Genomic DNA, 21,814 nt, shown 5'->3' with positions numbered 1-21,814 from the left:
ATGCAGATCCTTTGCTCACTTTAAAAGTCAGTCATCTCTTTATTATGAGTTGTAAGTGTTCTTTATATATTGTAAGTACAAGTCCCTGGTCAGCTATCTGACTGGCAATAATGTTTCCCAGCCTGTGGATTGTCTTTTCAAATTCTTGATGTAGCAAGAAAGTTTTCTAATTATGATGAAGTCCAATTTTTTCTTTTGTTACTTGTGCAAAAAAAAAAAGTAGCTGGGCTTTTGGCAGGAATACATTGAATCTGTAGATCAATTTGGGGAATATTATCCTCTTAATAAAATTAAGTCTTTCAATCTGTGAACATGCGATTATTTCCATTATTCCAATATTTTCCCATGTGTATGTCAGCTTCCCTGCCCCATACATCCAGTCAGATATAACCCAGGTCTATAGCACATTATGGTAGTCAAAGCTATAGTTTCTGTTTTCTCATCAGTCAGGTGCAAATAATAATACATATAGGATGTAAGGATTAATGATAAATATGCAGGACACTTTGCCTAGGACTCAGTAAATGCTCAGTTAATTTTTAGCTATTTGTCTTAGTCTCTTTGGGCTGCTAAAATAAAATACCACAGACCAATGGAAATTCATGCCTCACAACTCTGGAGGCTGGAAGTCCAAGATCAGGGAGCCAGCATGGTCTGCTTTGGCGAAGGCCCTCTCCCAGGCTGCAGACTGCAGGCTGCAGGCCTCCCCCTGTGTCCTCACTGGTCTCGGGCCTCTTCTTAAGGATATTGACCTCGTTCAGCAGGGTTCTGCCCACGTGACCTAAGTACCTCCCAAAGGCTTCACCCCCTAATAGTGTCACCTTGGGCTCTGGGATTTCAACATGTGAATTTGGGGAGATGTAAACATTCAGACCATAACACTGTTTTTATTATATGGCACTTCATGTTTAGTTGCTCAAAAACAGTTATTTTGATTTAAAAAAAATTTTTTTTAGAGCCCTAACTTTCCCTAAGTATGCGTCCCCATCTCTTTGGAATTCTTTGACTTCATGTTGTGTTTCCCTCACATTGTCTCTGCCTTCCTTAAGGATTGTCAAAAGCATGATTCTCCCAGAGATGCACTCTGATAAAAAGCATGGGTTCTACTGGAAAGGCCCAAAAGAAATCAGAACTATTACTCCCCCTTCCCATGTAACGTAGGTACAGCTTCACAGTGACACTCAGAATTTAATCATTCTTATCTCTTACGGTCTAATATCCACACTGAGAGTGTTTCTTTTAAAATATAAGTTAAATCATTCTACTTTTCCATTCAAACTCTTCTGTAAAATCCCATCCCTCTTAGAAAAAAAAAAAAAAAAAAGCATTGATACTCAAAAAATATCCATGGCTCTGTAAGAATTATAAGACCTGTAAGACCTTAACGTGATCTGGTGTTTGGCTACTCTTTGACCTCATCTCTAATCACCATGCTTTGTTATATACAGCCTTTCCTCTAATCTGCCAGGCACACTTCCTCCCAAGCGTCTTTGCATTTGCTGTTTTGTTTTTTTTTCTGCCTATAAATCTCTTCCCATAGATATCTGTTAGGGCCACTGAAGGAGGAATGCATGAGGCCAAAAGGGGTATAGAATTATGAATTTATTAGGTCATCTGGAAAACCAGATGGGCTGAGCCCCCAAATGGCACCAGTACCCAGCGACAGGGAGTTAGAGATTTTAAAGAACTCTAGGCAGGCTTTTCTCTGAGCTGAGAATTCTCTGGGCCAATCCAGAGGGGAAAGACTATGGTCTTAGCAAGTGGAATGTGGTCTAAGGGAAAGGAATGTTGGTTGTGACGTGTTCTAAAGATCAGTTCCCAGGAGAGGGGATATTTATTCAATTATTTGATCAGACCTAACAATATTCACTTAGTTTTTTGTTTTGTTTTGTTTTTTTTAGTTCCTTCATGGTTTTTGCTTAAATATCACCTTATCAATGAGGCTGGCCACTATATATAAAATAGCAAAATCCTTCATATTTTTTAAAATTTTTTTAATTAAATATATTTTATTGATTTTTTACAGAGAGGAAGGGAGAGAGATAGAGAGCCAGAAACGTCGATGAGAGAGAAACATCAACCAGCTGCCTCCTGCACACCTCCTACCGCGGATGTGCCCGCAACCAAGGTACATGCCCTTGACCGGAATCGAACCTGGGACCTCTCAGTCCGCAGACCAACGCTCTACCACTGAGCCAAACCAGTTTCTGCTCCTTCCTCATATTTCGCTTTATTTTTCTTCCTAGCACTTATAACCATGTAACACATTGTATATTTACCTTTTTGGCTATTTGTTTTCTTCTCTAGAATATTTATACAAACGCAGAACCTTTCCTGTTTTGTTTTCTGTGAAATCATGTGCCTATAACAATTCTGGGCATATTTCATTAAATATATATGGGTTGGTTGGCCTTCAAACTGTCTTCTCATATCAGTAAGTAACTTTAGTAGTGAGAAGAGAACAGCACTAAAGTGGTTTATGCTTTCAGTCAGATGGAATCCTCTTGTCCTGGTTTATCAAGGGATACATTCTATCATTAGTGCAAATACATTTAGACACAGTCATGTCTGTTGAAATTGGCAGAATTTCATTAAATGTTAGAGCTTGTTCTAAAGTGGGCAGACAGAGGATTAGAGATGTGGAGAAATTGAAAGGTATTTTATTTCCTGCCTCCCCCCACAAAATATACTTTCTGCGCATGATTAGTTTAATAATTTTATCCTTGTTATTAGAAAAAATGGATCTTATGCTGATCTGCCTTCTCCAAAGACACAGAAGTTCTGGTAATGGACTTAGAAGATCTTAGAAGATCATGATTTTGACAACCCTAGTTAACTTTGTAGCTGGAGGGCCTATTGATTGAACTACATTTCCCAGAATGCATCTCCAGGAGGATTCTGGGAAGTGTGGCCGAGGCAGCAACGGAATCTCTGGGCGAGGGAAGCCCAACTTCCCAGGAACACTTGGAATTTCCTGGTTTCTGCTGATTTTTGAGGCCTAGGACGGCACCCCCCAACACAACTCAGAGTGAGTACAGCAGGAAAAACCTGTTCCGGCTCTAAGTGCAGGAGGCATAATCAGAACTTGGAGAAAAACCTCTGTTACAGCATTTTGCAATTCCAGCTTAGTCCCGTTTCCTTCTTACAGAAACCAGGAGTGACCACAGCTTTGCATCATAACTTGTAGAACTATCTTATTAACTACACGTAATAATTGTTTGGAGGGTCACTTAAAAACGGAAGTTGCTAACTTCTCTGATTGTGCCTGAGTTATATAAGGGAGGGAAAGTTAGTTTTCAGAACGTAAATTAGTATTCAGAAAATTAAGCTGGTCTGTGAGACCTTGAAATCTATCCCAGCGGCTCCTTGGCTTAGTCTCTCCCAGCCCGGAAAGACAGACTCTGAAAAGGGTTCTCTCAGACACCACGGAACCTGCCTCCTGACAGATTAACCAGAGCTTCACAGTGGGCATTTGTCATGCTTTATAACTAAATCTTCCTAATGTTAAGATGAACAGGATGAGAAATGTGTGAATCATTCATTACAGAGAGATTTGCCTCATCATTTAACAGTTTTCAGTGAAAACAATATTACCTTTTCTCTCCTTCAGTATTTGTACTAAAAGAAAACATAGCCGAAACCGGTTTGGCGCAGTGGATAGAGTGTCAGCCTGTGGACTGAAAGGTCCCCGGTTCGATTCCAGTCAAGGGCATGTACCTTGGTTGCCGGCACATCCCCAGTGGGGGCGGGGGGATATGCAGGAGGCAGCTGATGGATGTATCTCTCTCATCTAACTCTCTCCCCCTTCCTCTCTGTAAAAAAATTAAAAAAAAAAAAAATATATATATATATATATATATATATATATATATATATATATACACACACATAAACAATATGGGGGTGGGGGGAGAAGGGGACATATGTAAAACTTTCAACAATGAAAATTTAAAAATAAAATAAAATAAAAAGAGCCTTAGAACCAGATAGCCCCAGGGTTTGACTGCGGCTCCCTAGATAGGTCCACTTCTCCAAGCTTTATCTTCCGTAAAATGGGATACATGCATGCATTCATTCATTCTTCATTGGTGTATAGTGTGTTTTACACTGTGCTAGCTGCTGTAGAGAATGGAAGACACAATTCTAACTGTAAAGCATTTCACAGTGTAACAGAGCTGAGAATTAGTATGCACAAGCTGACATAGTTGTAATCCACCTGAGGTCCATACTCTCCTTCCCCTGAGAGAAGTGAGCCCGAAACCAAGCTGACAGGTAAGGTGAGAACCCAGGCCACAAATTCAGTCAGTGGGGGAGCCCGGAATGAAGGGCCCTGTCTCTCCAGTGCTCACCTCGCGGTTCCTTCTGCTTTGGAGACATAAATTTGTAAAAAGAGAAGACAGTCTTACTGGTAAGCTTGTCCCGTAAAGTAACGGTGCTGCCAAAAGTACAAGGAGTGGCAAGAGTAGGTTTACAGTTGTTTGTATGGAAATAACACAAGAACAAACTTTCACGGACTCACAGCTGCAAACCTACTTTTGCTTCACCCTGTATTTTGTGAATAGTGAACTTTCATCCCCAGAGTGCTGTCAGACATCAAAATATGATGACAGTTGCCAATTCAAACAATAACAATTATTCTGTTTGTAATGTGGCTTTTGAGCAGAGGGATGTAAGATGTCTATGAATATACACAAGGAGAAATAAAATTTAAAAAAATACATAAGGGCCCATTTAGAAAAGGAATTAGACTTAATCTTTATTTATTAATACTAGGCTTATGTCTGTACCAATGAAGCACAATTCTCTGTTAAAAGAAGTCTTTTTCCTCTTGATTATTGACATTTTCTTCAAAGCTACCTTAAGAACTTTGCCATGTTTTTACAAGCCTTGCAACCACCATCCCTTGCGTCAGCAGGTCACCCCACGGGGCTCATGATACTTCACAAAGGGCCATATTTAATAGCAGGAAGTAGGCAAGACATCAGGCAGTCAAGTGCAGTGGGCCACACAGATTAGCTGATAGTCATAACTACAACCAAAAAGCTCTTACGTTTTCAGGATTCAAAGAATTTATCAAAGATATTCCTTTTGGCTCGGGGCTGAATGTGATGAGGTTCTTATTAGGAACAGTGGCTTGGAAATAGCCTCATTGTTCCATGAGTCCCAGGAATTATTTATTATATTTTAATTGATTGTAAAGGAGTATGTACACTGGCTAAATTTTTTGAAGTACAGGAATGTATAGAGTAAAATTTACAGGTACCCTTCTCAATTTCTATCTTCACTACACTCTACCAAATTAGCCACTGATAACCATTTGGTATGTGTACTTCTAGTTACTTTGAAAATATAAATAAAGGTTGGCCAGCGTGGCTCAGTGTTTGAGTGTCGACCTATGGAGGTCATGGTTTGATTCCCAGTCAGGGCACATACCCCAGTTGTGAGCTCCATCCCTAGTGGGAGGTGTGCAGGAGGCAACCAATCAACGATTCTTTCTCATCATTGATGTTTCTCTCTCCCCCTCTCCCTCCCTCTCTGAAATCCATAAAAATATATTTAAATGTATAAATAAATATGTATCTAATTTATGTATTCTGGAAATAGCCTCATTGTTCCATGAGTCCCAGGAATTATTTATTATATTTTAATTGATTGCATACCTTTTCTTTATAAACTAATTACATGAGGCTAAAACAACCAAAAAGTTCTTGCTTTTCTTAATATATTCTGAATATATTCTCCTCTTACTACATATATAGTCTTCCACTGTTATTTTAACAGCTGTATATTATTCCTTTTTGTCATAATTTTCAGTTAACATTCCTATGCATAGCCTTTCCTTCTTAGGATAAATTCCTAGAAGTGGAATTTCTAGGTGAAAGGAATGTTTATTACATCCTCAGAGCTATATATGAGGCAGAAATATTGGCTTTAAATATATTTCTTCCAATAATAATGCAAGTCTGATCACTTTAATACTTTCCTAGGGTGCGCTGTAACCCACATATCACATATTGCCTTCTGTGAAGTTATAGTTTTCTCTCTCTGCTAGAGCCCCTTGAAGGGGGTGCTCTGTACATTTTTTTGTATTCCTTAATGGCCCTTGCATAAAGTCAGTATTCAATAAGTACTTCGTTGAATGTCATTTGCCAAATATAATTTACCCTTGTCCGGGACAAAGTGAGCCAAAACTGCCCAAGGATTAGTCATCAGCATTTCGTAATGATGCAGCCAAGAAGTAGGCCCAAACTTTAAATGTTCTTCAGTACTTTCATGTCAGAGTTTGTTTCCCTTGGACAAAGTTAAAAGTGTGGATGATTATTTAACTGTACTGACTTTTTCACTTCAGTGAAACTTCTTGCCTCTTTTATTGCTAATATGAAATGTACTTCTCATGGGAAATAAAATGCTCACTGATATGCAATTTAAAAGGAATCACCTTCTATAGAATTTATTCTTTTCCCGTCATTGTATATTCTTAACACAGAGCATTTTTTTTCCTCACGAGATGCAAAAAAGTAGAAAATATCTTAGATCCATGTATTGCTGCCACACACACACACACACACACACACACACGCACATTAATTTCAGAGAAGAAGAAAGGAGATAAACGTCAATGATGAAAGATAAATCATTTATTGGCTGCCTCCTGCAGGCCCCCTGGGGGGGGTGTCAAGCCCAAAATCTGGGCATGTGCCCTTGACTGCAATCAAACCCGGGACCTTTCAGCCTGCAGGCTGACGCTTGCTCTATCCACGGAGCAAAACCAACTAGGGTTTTTGCAATATTTCCCTAATAGCCATGATTTTTATATTTTTATCATCTATAGGATTCCTCCTGTTTCATATTCTGAGAAATGTGGCTCCATTACTCTGGAGACCCTCCCATGCTTCCTTGGTCTATCAGAGTCATGCTAGCTGCTGTAACAAACTCTGAAATGTCAGTGGCTTAACGTGGTAGAAGTTAATTTCTCACTCACAAATTGTCCAAGGCTGGTGGGGGGGTGGGGAGGAGGGGGAGTTGGTTGACAGGTGACTTTTCCCATGTAATGATTCAAGTATCTAGTGGTGTGTCATTCTAGAATCTTCCAAGCAGAAGGGGGAAAAGCATCCCCACTTCTCAACTACTTCAGCCCCGCACATTCCATTGGTTTTGACTCTGCTTGTATGCAAGGGAGGAGAGAAATGTAGGCCTTGGATCCCCGGCTGCCTCCCAGCAACAATTCCCCAGTCTGGAAGGACAGCACCATTTCTCGTGGGTAGATAGTTAGCTGATTCTCATAACAACAGAGTAGGGAGGCAGAACAGGTTTTAATTTTGTAAATTAGGAAAAAGGTATTGAAAAGTTAAAACCCATAGCTAGTTAGTGGTAGAAATGCAACTTAGAAACCAGATCATCTGACTCCTATTCAGTTTCTCTTTCCTTAGTATTTAAAAAGTAATATTATTCTGGCTTAAAGTATAACCCTTTTGGTGATTCATTATTTTAAATTGCATACTATGATTTTTTCCCCCCCCCAACTCCTCTTTCCTCGAAGGACCTGACAATGTCTCTGTACTGTGGAATTGCTTGCAGGAGGAAATCTTTTTGGTGCTATAGGCTGCTGTCAACCTATGTCACTAAGACCCGGTGAGTTAACCAACCCGAACTCTGATTACTCAGTCTTTGGCCCATTAAATTATAAAATTCTCAAACTCCTATATTGAGGATTATGGTTGTGATGTACATATAAGGATGTTCACTGAAAATTATTTACACTTGGAAAAATTCTTTTTATTTTTTATTTTTTTAATTGATTTTTTACAGAGAGGAAGGAAGAGAGATAGAGAGCTAGAAACGTCGATGAGAGAGAAACATCGACCAGCTGCCTCTTGCACACCCCCCACCGGGGATGTGCCCGCAACCAAGGTACATGCCCTCGACCGGAATTGAACCCGGGACCTTTCAGTCCGCAGACCGACGCTCTACCACTGAGCCAAACCGGTTTTGGCATACACTTGGAAAAATTCTAAGTAAATTAAATTTCCAGTAATATCTAAAATACCTGACTTATTTAAATGTAAGTTCTAGTAAGATCGGAACTTAGTCTTTTCCACTATGGTAACCTCTAGAGGACAAAACAGAACCTGGCATGTAGCTGGCACTGAAGCCTTGTTTGAGTGGCTGAACGAACTGGGAGGAATTATTTAAATTATGGTACCTCCATATGATGGAATTAAAAACTATACTGAATAATAGTTCATGACGTTTCCTGAAAATAAGGTAAATAACTCCAATCCTGGTACCCACCGCCACCAAAGAACTAAACTTCAGTGGAAGGTAGACTAGAAAAAAGAAATCTACACCAGTATAAGAAAATGACAAATGACTTCTTTGTCTCAGTCTGGCAAGTTTGATTATCTTTGAATTTGAAATCACTAGCCTGCTCTCATAGACTTTCGGGGCTTAAATTTGCACCATTGATATGTGTGGTGCAAAGACCCCTCCTGAAGAAATGAATATAAGAAGTAGTCCTAGACTGATACCTCGGAGGCACCTGCCGGGAGCTAATGCAATGCTCCCCGGGAGGGAACACTCACAACCACTGCTCTCCCAGCGTAACTGCCCATCCAAAATGAAAGGCACACAAGCATAGCATCTGACATGAGCAAGCCTGAGGATGCAGCAAAACTGCAATACTTGTTTTAGTATTGTTGGGCATTTAGTTTATTTGCAGTTCTCAAGAAATGATAGAATTATTGAATAGTCTAAAAAATGAGTATGCTGATGTGATTAAATATATTAAAAAGTAATAAAAATAATGAGAAAAGAATAAAATTCTATTAGTAAGGAATACAGTGTAAAAATGATAATATGTTTAAGAAAAAAAGGCTACAAATTAATAGGTCTGATTCTAAATAGATCTAAATATGTATAGATACATAATATTAATAGTTTGGAGAATTCTAAGCACCAAACAGTATTATATCTGAGTGATGGGATTCTTAACGATTTCCTTTTTTGAAAAAATTGATGATTGCATTTCCTGATTTTTATAAAATTACTATTTTTTACTTTTATAATAAGAAAAAAAAGTTTAAGTTTTATCTTAGTGTTATGGTTTCCATGCTATTGTAACCAAATGGGGAAAATAAATTTTAAAACATAGTGTTTCTCATTAAGAAAACTGTAAGAAACGTTTGGACCTCAGTTCCAGTTCCAGTGAGGCCCCAGGCTTAAGGCCTTAACCTCGGTGTTTTTCTTTTTAGGGTCATTAGGGCAAAGCACATGTTGTGCTTTTGTGAAGGCAGCTGTGTTTGCTCTATTGTTTTCATTTGGAAACTTCTCTCCTCTGACAGCCATTGAGTCTCTGCCCTGGGAGGCTGCAGCAACTCATATTAAGTTTAAAAATATCACAAGTATTAAAATCTCAGGTTTCCTCTGCATCTGTCTATAAAGAGATCATTGTAAGCCCTTTCATCACACAGTCAAACACAGTTTCTAAAGATGTTGCTGGGGTGTGTCTATCATTTTGCTTTGTGGTTTTTCATGTTTAGTCAACTCTGCCTACTAGGGTTATACAAGCTCGCAAGATCCTACAGAAAATATCTGTAGCCGAAACCGGTTTGGCTCAGTGGATACAGCGTCAGCCTGGGGACTGAAAGGTCCCAGGTTCGATTCCGGTCAGGGGCATGTACCTTAGTTGTGGGTACATGCCCAGTAGGGAGTGTGCAAGAGGCAGCTGATCGATGATTCTCTCATCGATGTTTCTAACTCTCTATCCCTCTCTCTTCCTCTCTGCAAAAAATCAATAAAATATTTTTTAAAAAAAGAAAATATCTGTAAACCTGGCTTTCTGATTAAGTGACAGATATGCCATATACGAAAGTCTGTTTTAGGCTTTCGACAGGCAAGAATGGATATCCCTAGGGCCCCAAAGAGAATCCATATTCAGTCCCTGCCCCTCCCCAGCACCCTGACATCATAGGATTATTGATCAGATTCTCAAGGCTCTTATTAAAAGGATAGACTAGGGGTGTCGAACTCAATCAGAGAAGGGGCCAAAATCTAAAATCCAGCCTAAATCGCGGGCCGAATGGTTTACTGAACATTCATAAACTGTCATTTTGATGGAAACGCAGCGGAGTGCAGTGATGACAGCGCGGTGCGGGCCACATTGCAAGGCCTGGCGGGACGGATTTGGCCCGCGGGCCTTGTGTTTGACACATGTGGACTAAAGCCACCCTTAATGAAGGTACTGGAAAAGCCTAGAACTTGCCACTGTATGATTTCCTTTATAATAGAAGCGAATTATAGAATACTAGTGGCCCAGTGCAAATTCGTGCACATTGAAAGGAAATGAATTAGAAGAAATATTTTAATATCGCTATTCACCTTTTCTCTATAATAGAAGTGTCAACCAAATTCATGATCGACAATGACAGATGGAAACACACCCATGTGATCAGTGGGAGAACTTTATATGTATCATGCATGGGCGAGTTTACTTAGCCTTTTATAGATACAGAACAAACTTGCTTAATTAGACCTGCTTTCTGATTTAGCTAAACTTTTCCCAGCCCAGTGAAGCACCCCAAGTTCTCTTTCAGGTAATTGTCAACAACACAGCATAATTATCTTCATGAAGCACATTATTATTGTAGATCACACAGGGAGAAAAGGGTAAGATATTTAACTGCAACAGAGTTTGACTATATTCTGCGCAGTGAAGTCATTTTCAAGATCCACCATTTCTTACTTTTCAGTCAGGTCAAGTTTCTAAACTTTTTAAGTCTCCGGCTAATTAAAAGAAAATAGGATTTCACCAAGTCTCCTATCTACCTACTCCAGGACTTCTGTGAGGATCAAATAAGATGAGGCATGGGAAAACGCTTCACAGACATTTGGTTACTGTGTAAAATGTTTGCACCTGGCTATAAAGCAAATAGTGTTCCTGGGCCGAAGCAACTGCAAGGAGGCTAGTTGTGGCTAGGGAGAAGAAGCCGGGCATTGCTTGGTGATGTCATTACTCAGGTGGAAGGAAGGACACTTAGCATAATTGGCCTTTTATATGCTCTTTTCCCCATTTTTATTTTGGCTACTAAAAATATTACTTACTAGATAAGACCAGTAATGGCTTCACTTGTTGCCTTCAGTAAAAATAAGGAGCAAATGGTGTCCACCTGGGAACTAGATGTTTGAAACAAGGATGTATTGTGCATTGAAGATAAAATTTGCACTTTATCATACCTAGATCAAAGGCAAGTTACTGAAATATAGTGTTTTTACTCTTCGTCTGCAATAATGAAGTCTGCTTGCATCTCTAGGTATTCTGTGGTTGATATTTTATCACTGTACTTGTTTTCCTCTCAATCCACTGCATGTGAATTCTTGCTTCACAGTGTAATATTGGCAATGTGCCTTGAGGTTCAATTTAGTAAATATTTATTACCCTTGCAGTTCAATTCAATAAGTATTTATGGAATTGAGCCATAATTACTGGAGATACAGAAGTAAGGCATACCTTGCCCTAAGGAGACAGACAAATGAACAGACACTATAAGGTTAAGTGCAACCACAGAAATATTGGCAAGGAATACAATAGGACAGAGGAGGGACTGATGGCCTGCAGCCACCTCGAATCCTTTAAAGAGCAGTTTAGTGTGTAAATAAATAAGAGGAAATAACCGTGGTAGGAGAGGGATGTAGGAACAGTGAATGCTGTCATGTAACTAAATGTGGTTTTGTAATGCTTTATTTCCCAAAATACAGGTATTTATTTGAACTGAAGGAAGACGATGATGCATGTAGAAAAGCCCACCAGACGGGAGCATTTTACCTCTTTCATAACCTGGCTCCTCTGCTTCAGCCATCAGAACATCAACACCTGCCCCCCCAGCTTTGCCTATTGGGTAAGCCCGGAGTGAGCCCGCAAAGCAGACCAACCTGCGCCTCTAAGCAGAATTCAGTCCATAGTGAATCCCTGAGAAGGATCCTCCAAGTGTAGAGTCCAGGTTGTTTCAAGTTCTCTGCCAATTAAATACTTAGTGTATACACCTATGTTGCCCAGGAAACTGTTAGTTAGTGATGGTATGAACCAATACTACCTTAAACCAGGAGTAGGCTAAAGTGCTGTCCAAATTGGAACCCCTTACATTTTGTAAATAAGTTTTCATTGGGCCACAGCCACACTCATCTATTTATTCTAGAAGGCTGTCTGTGGCTGTTTTCCCGTTATAATGGCAGAGCAGAGCTGACAGAGCTTAAAAACCTAAAAGATTTTTGCCAACCCCTGCCTTGGACTGGTGATTGCCAGCCTCCATGGAGTTGCACCATGTCTTACTGGCCAGGATTTGCATTGTGACTTCATTTCTCCTACAAGGGTCAAAATTAATAGTGAATTAATGTAACTAGAGATATCTGAACTATTGGGATTTGGCTTTCAAGATACTAAGTTTCCGTTTTCTATGATGTCACTATACACTGACTAACTTCTAAATACGTCGCCAGTGAATTGCCTTCATGGGTCGGATGTTGGAGACCTGGATAGGCAGTTTACAGCACTGCAGAATATGAGGATGCCTCGGAAGGCACATTTAGGGATGTAGCAATGCCCTGCGGTATTATGAACAAACAAATAGGAGTTGTACATGCACAAGGTAGGTTTCCTCCTTATGCAGCACTTATGTTATACATACTGGGGTCTCAGATGACTATTCTACTCTGCCCCACAAAAACAGCAAAACCTGTTTTTGCGATTATAGAACTGATTTTGTCTCTACCATTTTAAATGTGACACATTTTTCCCCCCTTTGCCATAATAACTATCATAAATCTTTTGAACTGGAAATATGCTCTTTGTGATACAATCATAGATTAATACACGGCTATGCAGAAAGAATTCCTTTTATAGTCTACAGTCCTCAGATTGCTGACGAGAAAACGGAGGCTTAGAGGTTAAGGGATTAGACCACGCTTACGTAGCTAATGAGCTGCAGGGCGGCACCTGGCAGCCAGGTGCACCTACTTGAAGCTGGAGTGTCTGCTCTCGGTAAGTTTAAGATGGCTCTGGTGGTTTAATTAAGGCCCTTGTTTTTTCCCTTCTCCTTCTGTTTCGTAGAGTTGGAAAAGCTCCTGGGTAAATTTGGCCAGGACACACAAAGAATAGAAGATTCCGTGCTGATTGGATGCTCCGAACAGCAGGAAGCATGGTTTGCTCTGGATCTAGGTCTAAACAGCTCCTCTTCCGCACATGGTACACATCTCCCTAACGGGTGTTTCCCTGCTTCTCAGACTTTGTGATTTTACGTGATAACAAAATAAAATAAAATTTGGGAATACACAATTATAAACTTTATATTTTAAGTTAGAACATAAAAAAGACACTACCAGACGGCGTGGCTCAGTGGTTGAGTGTCAACCTATGAACCAGGAGGTCATGGTTCGATTCCCGATCAGGGCACATGCTTGGGCTGCTGGCTTGATCCCCAGTGTGGGGCATGCAGGAGGCAGCCGATCAATGATTTTCTCTCATTGATGTTTCTCTTTCTCTCTCCCTTGCCTTTTCTCTCTGGGGGGGGGGGTGGGGGGGGGAGACACTGCCATCTACTATCATTTAAAAAAAATTTTTTTAATACTTTCTAAGGTAGATGGTGGGCACAAAGATGTTCATTCTATTATTCTCTGTATCTTTATACATTTGTCATAAATATTTCCTAAGAAGTGATTTTAAATTTGACATCATCTTTGTATCTCTTTTCAATGCAAATGAAAAACTGTTACCTTGAAGTCGCTTCGGGTCTGCAGACCTGCATTCGGGAGCCAGCCTGCTGCAGGCTTAGGGCTCCTCTGAGGCCTTTCTTCTCTCCTCGGGTGTGGATGCAAATGGGATGGTGCGGAATGAGGCTCAGAGAGGAGTCTCGAGGTCCCATCTCTTTTTTCCAGGGAGAGTGTATGGCTAGTCCAAATGTTCTTATTGCCCTGAAGACAATCTTGTGAAACAACACTATGCTGGTCCCCAAATTTGCCTGAACATGAGAATCACCTGGTACTTGTTAAAACTAAAGATTCTGGCCTCACTCACCTGCTGTTCAGAATCTCCATGTGGGGGCCTTGAGAGCTTGTATATAAAGAGTGTCCCCAAAAAATGTACACACAATTTAACAGCTAATTTCTACATTTTGAAAATGAAGTGTATTTTAATAAACACTGCCTTTATAATTACTCAATTATATTATATTATATTATATTGAATAATATAATTATTAAATAATTATAAAGGCAGTGTTTATTAAAATACATTTCATTTTCAAAATGTGAACTATCAGCTGTTAAAGTGTGTATACTTTTTGTGAACATCCTATATATTGATTTTTGAGAGAAACATTAATTTGTTGTCCCATTTATTTACACATTCATTGGTTGATTCTTTTTTTTAAAATATATTTTATTGATTTTTTTTTACAGAGAGGAAGGGAGAGAGAGCGAGCTAGAAACACCGATGAGAGAAACATCGACCAGCTGCCTCCTGCACACCCCCCAATGGGGATGTGCTCGCAACCAAGGTACATGCCCCCGTCTGGAATCAAACCTGGGACCCTTCAGTCCGCAGACCATTGCTCTATCCACTGAGCCAAACCGGTTTCGGCCATTGGTTGATTCTTGTATGTGCCCTGACCAGGGATTGGACCCAAAACCTTGGCATATCAGGGACGACGCTCTAACCAAGTGAGCTGCCCAGCCAGGCGAGAATCTGCGTTTTTTATTTCCCAGCTGAGTCTCATTAGGCGAGTTTGGGAACACTGTTGTGACTGGATATATCGGAGGAGGGCCCCCAGGCAGTTGGACAGTTGTTTCATTTCATTCTCTTTTCTAACTTCCTAGCTTCCCTACCGAAACCTGAAATGGAGACGGAGCTCCAGGGGTCTTTCACTGAGCTGCGGAAGGCTCTCTACCGGCTGAACGTGAAGGAGGCCTCCTTGCTGACCACGGTAGGTTCTGACTCCTCCGTTCGTAGGAAACAGTAAAGCAGAGCATGAGGGCAAATGCATGCAGCGCAACCCAGGCGAGAGCTATGTGCAGAGTCTCGTTCTTCCTGCGAACCTGGCAGGAGGACAACGTGCTGTGGGAAAGTGCTTGTTCCTCTTCCCTCTGCCCTTGTTTCCGGCAGGCAGGATTGCCATCAGGAACGTTTCCCCCTGAGGACATGCCCATCTGAGGCAGCCATCAACCTCCTCAATGTGTGCAGTGGCCCACAGGCGTTTTGTTTTTCCTGTGAGAAATTATCTTTTACTGCTTTGACTCATCCTCACAGCTTTACACTTCATTTGCTAAAGTGCTTTTGATTATCCATTAAATTTAGATATATCTCTAAACATTTTTTATTTGTAAAAGCATTCCAACTTTATTGAGGAGGAACACATGTTGGAATGTTAAACTTTATTGAAAGTGTCTTATTTTTAAGCTGGGCCATAAGTACAAGGGGTGTTTAATACTTTATATATCACGTATTTTTTAAATAATTCATAATATACTTGGCCTACACTTTTATCCACGCTTCAGATGATGGAGGAATATGTTCAATAGCTTCCTTATTTTAAAGGTTAGACAGTAATAAACCATTTAAAATAGAGGGACTGAAAAGGCACTGGCATTTCCCTCCGAGCCCAGCACTGTCCCAGATGAGCCGGCGCTCTCACACGAAACCAAGTGCACCTTGCATTCCTAGGCGCAGGCTCTCCTCCGCTGGCACGATGCTCACCAGTTCTGCAGCAGAAGCGGGCAGCCCACCAAAAAGAACGTGGCTGGCAGCAAGCGTGTGTGCCCTTCCAACAAGATCATCTATTACCCGCAGGTAAGGACGGCTCTGGAGGGACAGGAATCATCCAAGAAGCTCTCCAGGCTGTGCTGGGGATGGGAGCCTGTACAGGCTTTCCTCAGGGATTCACTCGTCATCCTACTTACAGGCTCCATAGCCCGGTGTCTAAGCTGCCACCCCCTTTCCTAGATGGCTCCCGTGGTGATCACTCTGGTGTCGGATGGGACTCGATGCTTGCTTGCCCGCCAGAGTTCCTTTCCCCAGGGGATGTACTCTGCCCTGGCAGGTTTCTGTGACATAGGTAAGGACTTAGAGACACGACAGCATATCGATGGTAGTTATTTCTCTGTGTTGCTGTCATAGTGCTTGGAGCCTCAAGCACCTTCTTCCCTGTCAAGAAAACGGCCCCTGGCGTTATAATTTTCCATATTTTACAGGCAAACTTTCACACGTGCAGCATAGTTGAAAGAACTAATCAGTGAAAACCCATACACTCACCACTCCCTAAATATTTCAACATGCATAATATTAACTAGAATTAATATTTATTTACAGGTGTGTTTTCTCAGCCTATTGGGGTAAAATTCGAAAATGGCGGTATGTCACATTAGAATTTTATTAAAACTGACGACAGCAGTAACCACTCCCACTGCCACTCCTATTTTGTATTATAACTACCCTAGTAGGTTTAAGTATCGCAGTTCAACACCCAACTTTAGACTTGATTTCTAATGTTGTAGAGACTCAGAGATTTTAGGCTCTCCCAAGAGTCTTTTCATTGAAGCTACGGAGCCCATTTTGTGCTCTTTCACAAATGGGCGTCTGTATCACCCCTCCTGCTGCAGGGCTGTCCTGAATTAATCTGAGTGCTTGTAGGTGAAACTCTGGAAGAGACTGTCCATCGAGAAGTTGCAGAAGAGGTGGGACTGGAGGTGGAAAGACTGCAGTACTCTGCATCCCAGCACTGGCCCTTCCCCAATAGCTCACTCATGATTGCTTGTCACGCAATTGTGAAACCAGGGCAGACAGAGGTAAGTGCTGCGTCCCTTATGCTCTGACATTCCCTTGCCTCATCTAAGCTTGTCAGTAGGTACTTACTAAGCATCTGCCTAGTCCAGCATTGTCTCGATTGTACAAATGTGTGTAAGAAATGATTTATATCTTTAAGGAATTTTCAATCTTGTAGAGAAAAGAATTACCACAAAAACTGGGAGTGCCAACATGGTCATCATTCTTCCTTGTACAAATCTCAATCACGAGACAACTTACCTTTCATCATCAGGACTTAACAGAGCATCTCGCATAGATTAGGCAAATCATATATCAAATTTAATTATTGATGTCAAGGTTGATCTTATTGCTCAAGTCAGTCAGGATGTTGAGCACTGATAATTATTGATAATTATTATCAATTCCATAATAATAATGATTATAGGAACTTCTAGTTGAAAGGGACTTAGAGATTGTCTTATCCAACCTCATCTTCTATAGCATCCCTTACAGATGGCATTGTGGTCCCTATCTACCAAAATCCGTCTATTGTGTTTTGGTTTCTATGGAATGAATACTATCTAATCTGCCTCACCTTCCTGTAGATTCAGTTTGTACTACTTTGCTCCTTGCAAAGAAGATACAATGATTTTGATGATCATTAATTAACCTTTACCTTTTAAAGAAGAAAAACATTTGTATGTTTATATGAGCAATAGAGGCACAAAGCAAAACAACTATTATTCATAATCAACCCCTCTATGCTACTCACTCTTAATATTTTAGTATTTGTATTTCTAGGTTTTTACTATTAAAAATATATTTAACTCTCATCTCTTACATGTGCCTCTTTTGCTTCTGGGCAATATCTAGAATTGATTTGTTCCCAGCCTATGGATCCCAGGTATTATCTTCTAAGATTGCTCAGTTCTAGAACTGTTTTCTCACCTTTAGCTATAGAATTCTAACTTTCGTAGCTCCCAATCTTACATTCTGTTTTTCCTTATGTCTTTCAGATCCAGGTGAACTTGAAAGAGCTAGAAGCAGCTGCCTGGTTTAGCCATGAGGAGGTGCTCGCAGCCCTGAAGAGGAAGCACCCATATGCTCAGCAACAGGATGGGACTTTCCCATTCTGGTTGCCCCCTAAGTTAGCCATCGCCCATCAACTGATTAGGGAGTGGGTGGAAAATCCAACCTGCCCCTCCCTGCCTGCTTAGCTCAGATCACCTAGGCCCCTCCTCAGGATGGCACATCACAGATCTGTTGAGAAGGGGGAGGTGACAAAGGCCATATCCAACCAGATTCATGTTAAGGCAGAGAAGGTGAGCCTACAGCGAGACACCTCTGCCAGCAGAGTTAATGAAAGAGGTTCCTACTCCATCGCAACCAAAAATGCCAGCGTGAGAAAACAAATGAGATGGCAACTGGCAAAATTGGGAAGTTGAAGCTTTATTTGAGATGTGGGCCCTTGTTTACCCATTTTCTCTGAGGCCTTGGGAGTAACATCTTTTGGCGTGTGGCTTGTTAATGCTGGGTTTATATCTAACTGCCAAAATGAGCCTGGCATAATTTTGGTTAAAACTTGTATCTGGCCCTAACCGGTTTGGCTCAGTGGATAGTGTTGTCCTGCGGGCTAAAGGGTCCCAGGTTCGATTCTGGTCAAGGGCATGTACCTTGGTTGCGGGCACATCCCCAATATGAGGTGTGCAGGAGGCAACTGATCGATGTTTCTCTCTCAGTGTTTCTAACTCTTTTTTTAAATATATTTTATTGATTTTTTACAGAGAGGAGGAGAGAGGGATAGAGAGCTAGAAACGTTGATGAGAGAGAAACATTGACCAGCTGCCTCCTGCACACCCCCCACTGGGGATGTGCCCACAACCAATGTACATGCCCTTGACTGGAATCGAACCTGGGACCCTTCAGTCCGCAGACCGACGCTCTACCACTGAGCCAAACCGGTTTCGGCAGTGTTTTTAACTCTTTATTCTTCTCCCTTCCTCTCTGTAAAAAATCAATAAAATATATTTAAAAAAAAACCTTTTATCTGAGTAGTGAAAATATGTAGCAAATCTCAACCCACTTAATTACTTTTTATCCTCATAGAGTTAAGCACAATATAACATTTTTAAAATCATGTACAGGTAATTATTTTGTTCATGGTAGTTAAATAGGAGTCCTGTTTAAGTCACCCGAGGGATGCAGAAGGTGGGAGCTAAGGTCTTCCGCAGGGGCCTCAGTAATAAATCAGGTGCAATGAGGTTCTGCTGAGGTAACTGCAAAGTGGTCAGTCTTTTTTTTTTTTTTTTTTTTTTTTTTTTTTTTTGCTGTTACTGCTCAGTTTGTAACGTAAGGCAGTGATTGTCACTTTGCCATTCCTGTTTCCCTCAATGTGAAATGGTTTCTGCTATTTGCGTATCCAGTAAGTGTCGTAACAAACCAGGGGATTAGGGAGCATGAACCATTTCTTGAATTGTATGGGATAAACTAAGTTTAGGAATTCTCATCATTCATATATGCCATTTCATACCTTGTCATAGGGAAGAAGAGTTTATCTGGAGGAAATAAAAGAAGTTTACATACCTCTGTTTAGATGTATTTTTCTGTCTTATGAAGAGAGGAAAGTGCAGAAAGTGAGAATTTGGAGGGGGCAGGAGAAAGGGAATCTGTATTAGTGTGACAAGTGTTTAAGTCAGGTTCCAAGTCTGGGGAACAATTGACGCAATGTGCAGAAGAACCCTGCCGGAGGCCAGTTTGAAAAGAAGAATGGATGTCTGGGGAAAGAGCTGTACCCTCAGATGATTTCAGGCACTAACATTAAATATGAGTGCCAAAACCCGAAGATTATGCATACATCAAAGTTCCACAGGACTAAGAAAAAGCTAGAACTAGAAAAGTTGAAGCACTGAATTTCCTATTGAAAAAAGTCATTGCTGTCACACTGCAAACCATCATTGCTTTGGAAATCGAAGTACCTTCACCAGGAAACGCTGAGGGATAAAATGAGATGGGACTTGATTGTCCTGCGAGATTGGCAGCTTGCTCTGGCCTGAGCTGAACCCACATGTAGAAGGGAAAAGCACTCTCGAAAGAGAAGTCCCGAGATTTCCCCTTATCTTGCAGTCAGAAGAAAACAGTTCAGGGTCCATGTGTATTACCATCTCCCAATCTTTTCTATCTCCATGTGGGTGTGTTTGTGAGCACATGTGTACACATCCCTAGTCTGAAAATACAGGATAGAGAGGGGAGGGTGCATGTTTCTCAAATTTACTGGGGAGTAACTGTTTGCTTTTGGATTAATGTGTTGTTTTGGAAAAGAAAAGATGAGAGTGGCTCACAGGAGAAGCTGCACCATTGAACTTTGTTTTCCCGGCAATGAGTGGGAAGAGAGCTTTGCTAGTCAGAACTCCAAGGATATCTGAAAGTTGAGGCTAAAGAGGACAAGGTTAGGATGCTGCAATTGACATAAGCAAAAGGAACTTTGGTGCAGGGCTTACCTGGCTGGAGAATATGTATGTGGCAATTAATGATGAAGGTGCTAAGGATAAAAAGAACCCACTGGGTCTATGAAGTAGAATAGTAAAAACAAGTTAAATATTAAAATCAGTGTATTTGTCACCAGAGTGATCCTGGCTCAAGGTCATTCCAGGTAACTGGAATAAAAAAGCAACTCATTTAAAGCAGCTAAAAAAAATAAAATTGAAGATGAATTACCACTAAAATGAATATTTTCATTTTAATATTTCTAATTTACTAAATATTAAAGTAGAATTCTGAAAGATGAGACAGAGGGCGGGAGACCAGGACACAGGCTTTATTGGAGAAGGAACCCTGCCGGCCTGCCTCCCAAAGAAGGAGAGCACACATGCCGGGGTGAAGGTGCCTTTTGAGGGGAGGAAAGGGAAGGGGTGGGGCTTAGGGCACTCACTCAGCACACGCTGATCGGTGGTTTCATGTAAGGCATGTGATTAGGGACCTAGAGACTTAAGAATCAGGGGCTTAGGGTATTTGGCAGGTGCTGATTGGTGGTTCAATGTGCAGTCCATATAAGGTGCCTGGTTAGGTGTTCAGGAATGTTTGGGCTGCAGGTGGAGTTTATGTCATCCTCCATCCATTTGTTGGGGGAAGGAAGGATCTATCATTCCAGGCTTTTGGGAATATTTTAAAATATATATATATTTTATTGATTTTTTACAGAGAGGAAGAGAGAGGGATAGAAAGTTAGAAACATCGATGAGAATCATCAATCAGCTGCCTCTTGCACCCGCCCCCTACTGGGGATGTGCCCACAACCAAGGTACAGACCCTTCAGTCCACTGAGCCAAACCGGTTTCGGCTGGAAATATTTTTTAAAAATTGAGAGTCCGGGCAAGGTCAGGGGGTGAAGGTCCATCTTCCGTAGCTACTTCCTTTATAATAATTTGCATTATTCAAAAAATTCTCTCAATATGGTGTCCCTCAAAAAATGTATACACACTTTAACAGTTGATAGCTCAATTTTGAAAATGAAATGTATTTTAATAAACACTGCCTTTAGAATTATAAAAAAAAAAAAGCAACTCATTCATTCTTTATTTTTTACTACCTTCCTTTCTCTACTCAACATTTAGTCCTCAATAAATATAAACAATGCTCTAAACATGGCATATGTAACTTCTTCTCACTTAAAACCTGTGCAGCCTCTGGGAGATCACAAAGACCCTGGCAGAGAGGAGAAGTCAACCTGTGAAACTTGTAATGAAGAAATATGTATTTTAAAATATATATATATTTGTGTGTGTGTTTTTTATAGAGAGGAAAGGAGAGGGAGAATCAAAAATATCGATGGGAGAGAAACATCGATCAGCTGCCTCCTGCATGCCCCCTACTGGGGATGTGCCTGCAACCAAGGTGCATGCCCTTAACCAGAATCAAACCAGGGACTCTTCAGTTCGAGGGCTGATGCTCTACCCACTGAGCCAAAGCGGGTAGGGCTGAATAAATATTTTTTACTAAATGAGTACTCTAAACTAGAAAGGAGCACAC

The 21,814-nt window shown here is 40.8% G+C and overlaps 1 protein-coding gene and 1 long non-coding RNA gene across 4 annotated transcripts; one reads left to right on the top strand and one right to left on the bottom strand.

The window, feature by feature from the left end:
* The first annotated feature begins 2,893 nt into the window (after nt 1–2,893).
* On the top strand, nt 2,894–18,006 carry NUDT13 (nudix hydrolase 13). 3 transcript variants are annotated; one of them, XM_045581737.1, is made up of 10 exons: nt 2,920–3,028; nt 6,053–6,123; nt 7,541–7,632; nt 11,755–11,894; nt 13,103–13,237; nt 14,866–14,972; nt 15,710–15,835; nt 15,989–16,100; nt 16,676–16,830; nt 17,806–18,006. In XM_045581737.1, exons 3-10 carry the CDS (start codon nt 7,550–7,552, stop codon nt 18,004–18,006), a joined length of 1,059 nt encoding a protein of 352 aa, XP_045437693.1. In that variant the 5' UTR covers nt 2,920–3,028; nt 6,053–6,123; nt 7,541–7,549. The 3 variants fall into 3 exon arrangements, with proteins under 3 accessions (XP_036293700.1, XP_045437694.1, XP_045437693.1); XM_036437807.2 differs by lacking the exon at nt 6,053–6,123 and having other exon boundaries at nt 2,894–3,028; XM_045581738.1 differs by lacking the exons at nt 6,053–6,123; nt 15,989–16,100; nt 17,806–18,006 and having other exon boundaries at nt 2,894–3,028; nt 16,676–16,802.
* On the bottom strand, nt 15,406–20,459 carry LOC118718888. The gene is made up of 2 exons (XR_004987964.2): nt 18,830–20,459; nt 15,406–18,370 (listed from the first exon to the last, which is right to left on the bottom strand). It is a non-coding gene; the product is annotated as an uncharacterized LOC118718888 (long non-coding RNA).
* Between the last annotated feature and the right edge of the window lie 1,355 nt (nt 20,460–21,814).

The sequence above is a fragment of the Pipistrellus kuhlii genome, unplaced genomic scaffold (genome assembly GCF_014108245.1).
Source record: "Pipistrellus kuhlii isolate mPipKuh1 unplaced genomic scaffold, mPipKuh1.p scaffold_m20_p_15, whole genome shotgun sequence".
Taxonomy (NCBI): domain Eukaryota; kingdom Metazoa; phylum Chordata; class Mammalia; order Chiroptera; family Vespertilionidae; genus Pipistrellus; species Pipistrellus kuhlii.
This window is presented reverse-complemented; position numbering and strand designations above follow the sequence as displayed.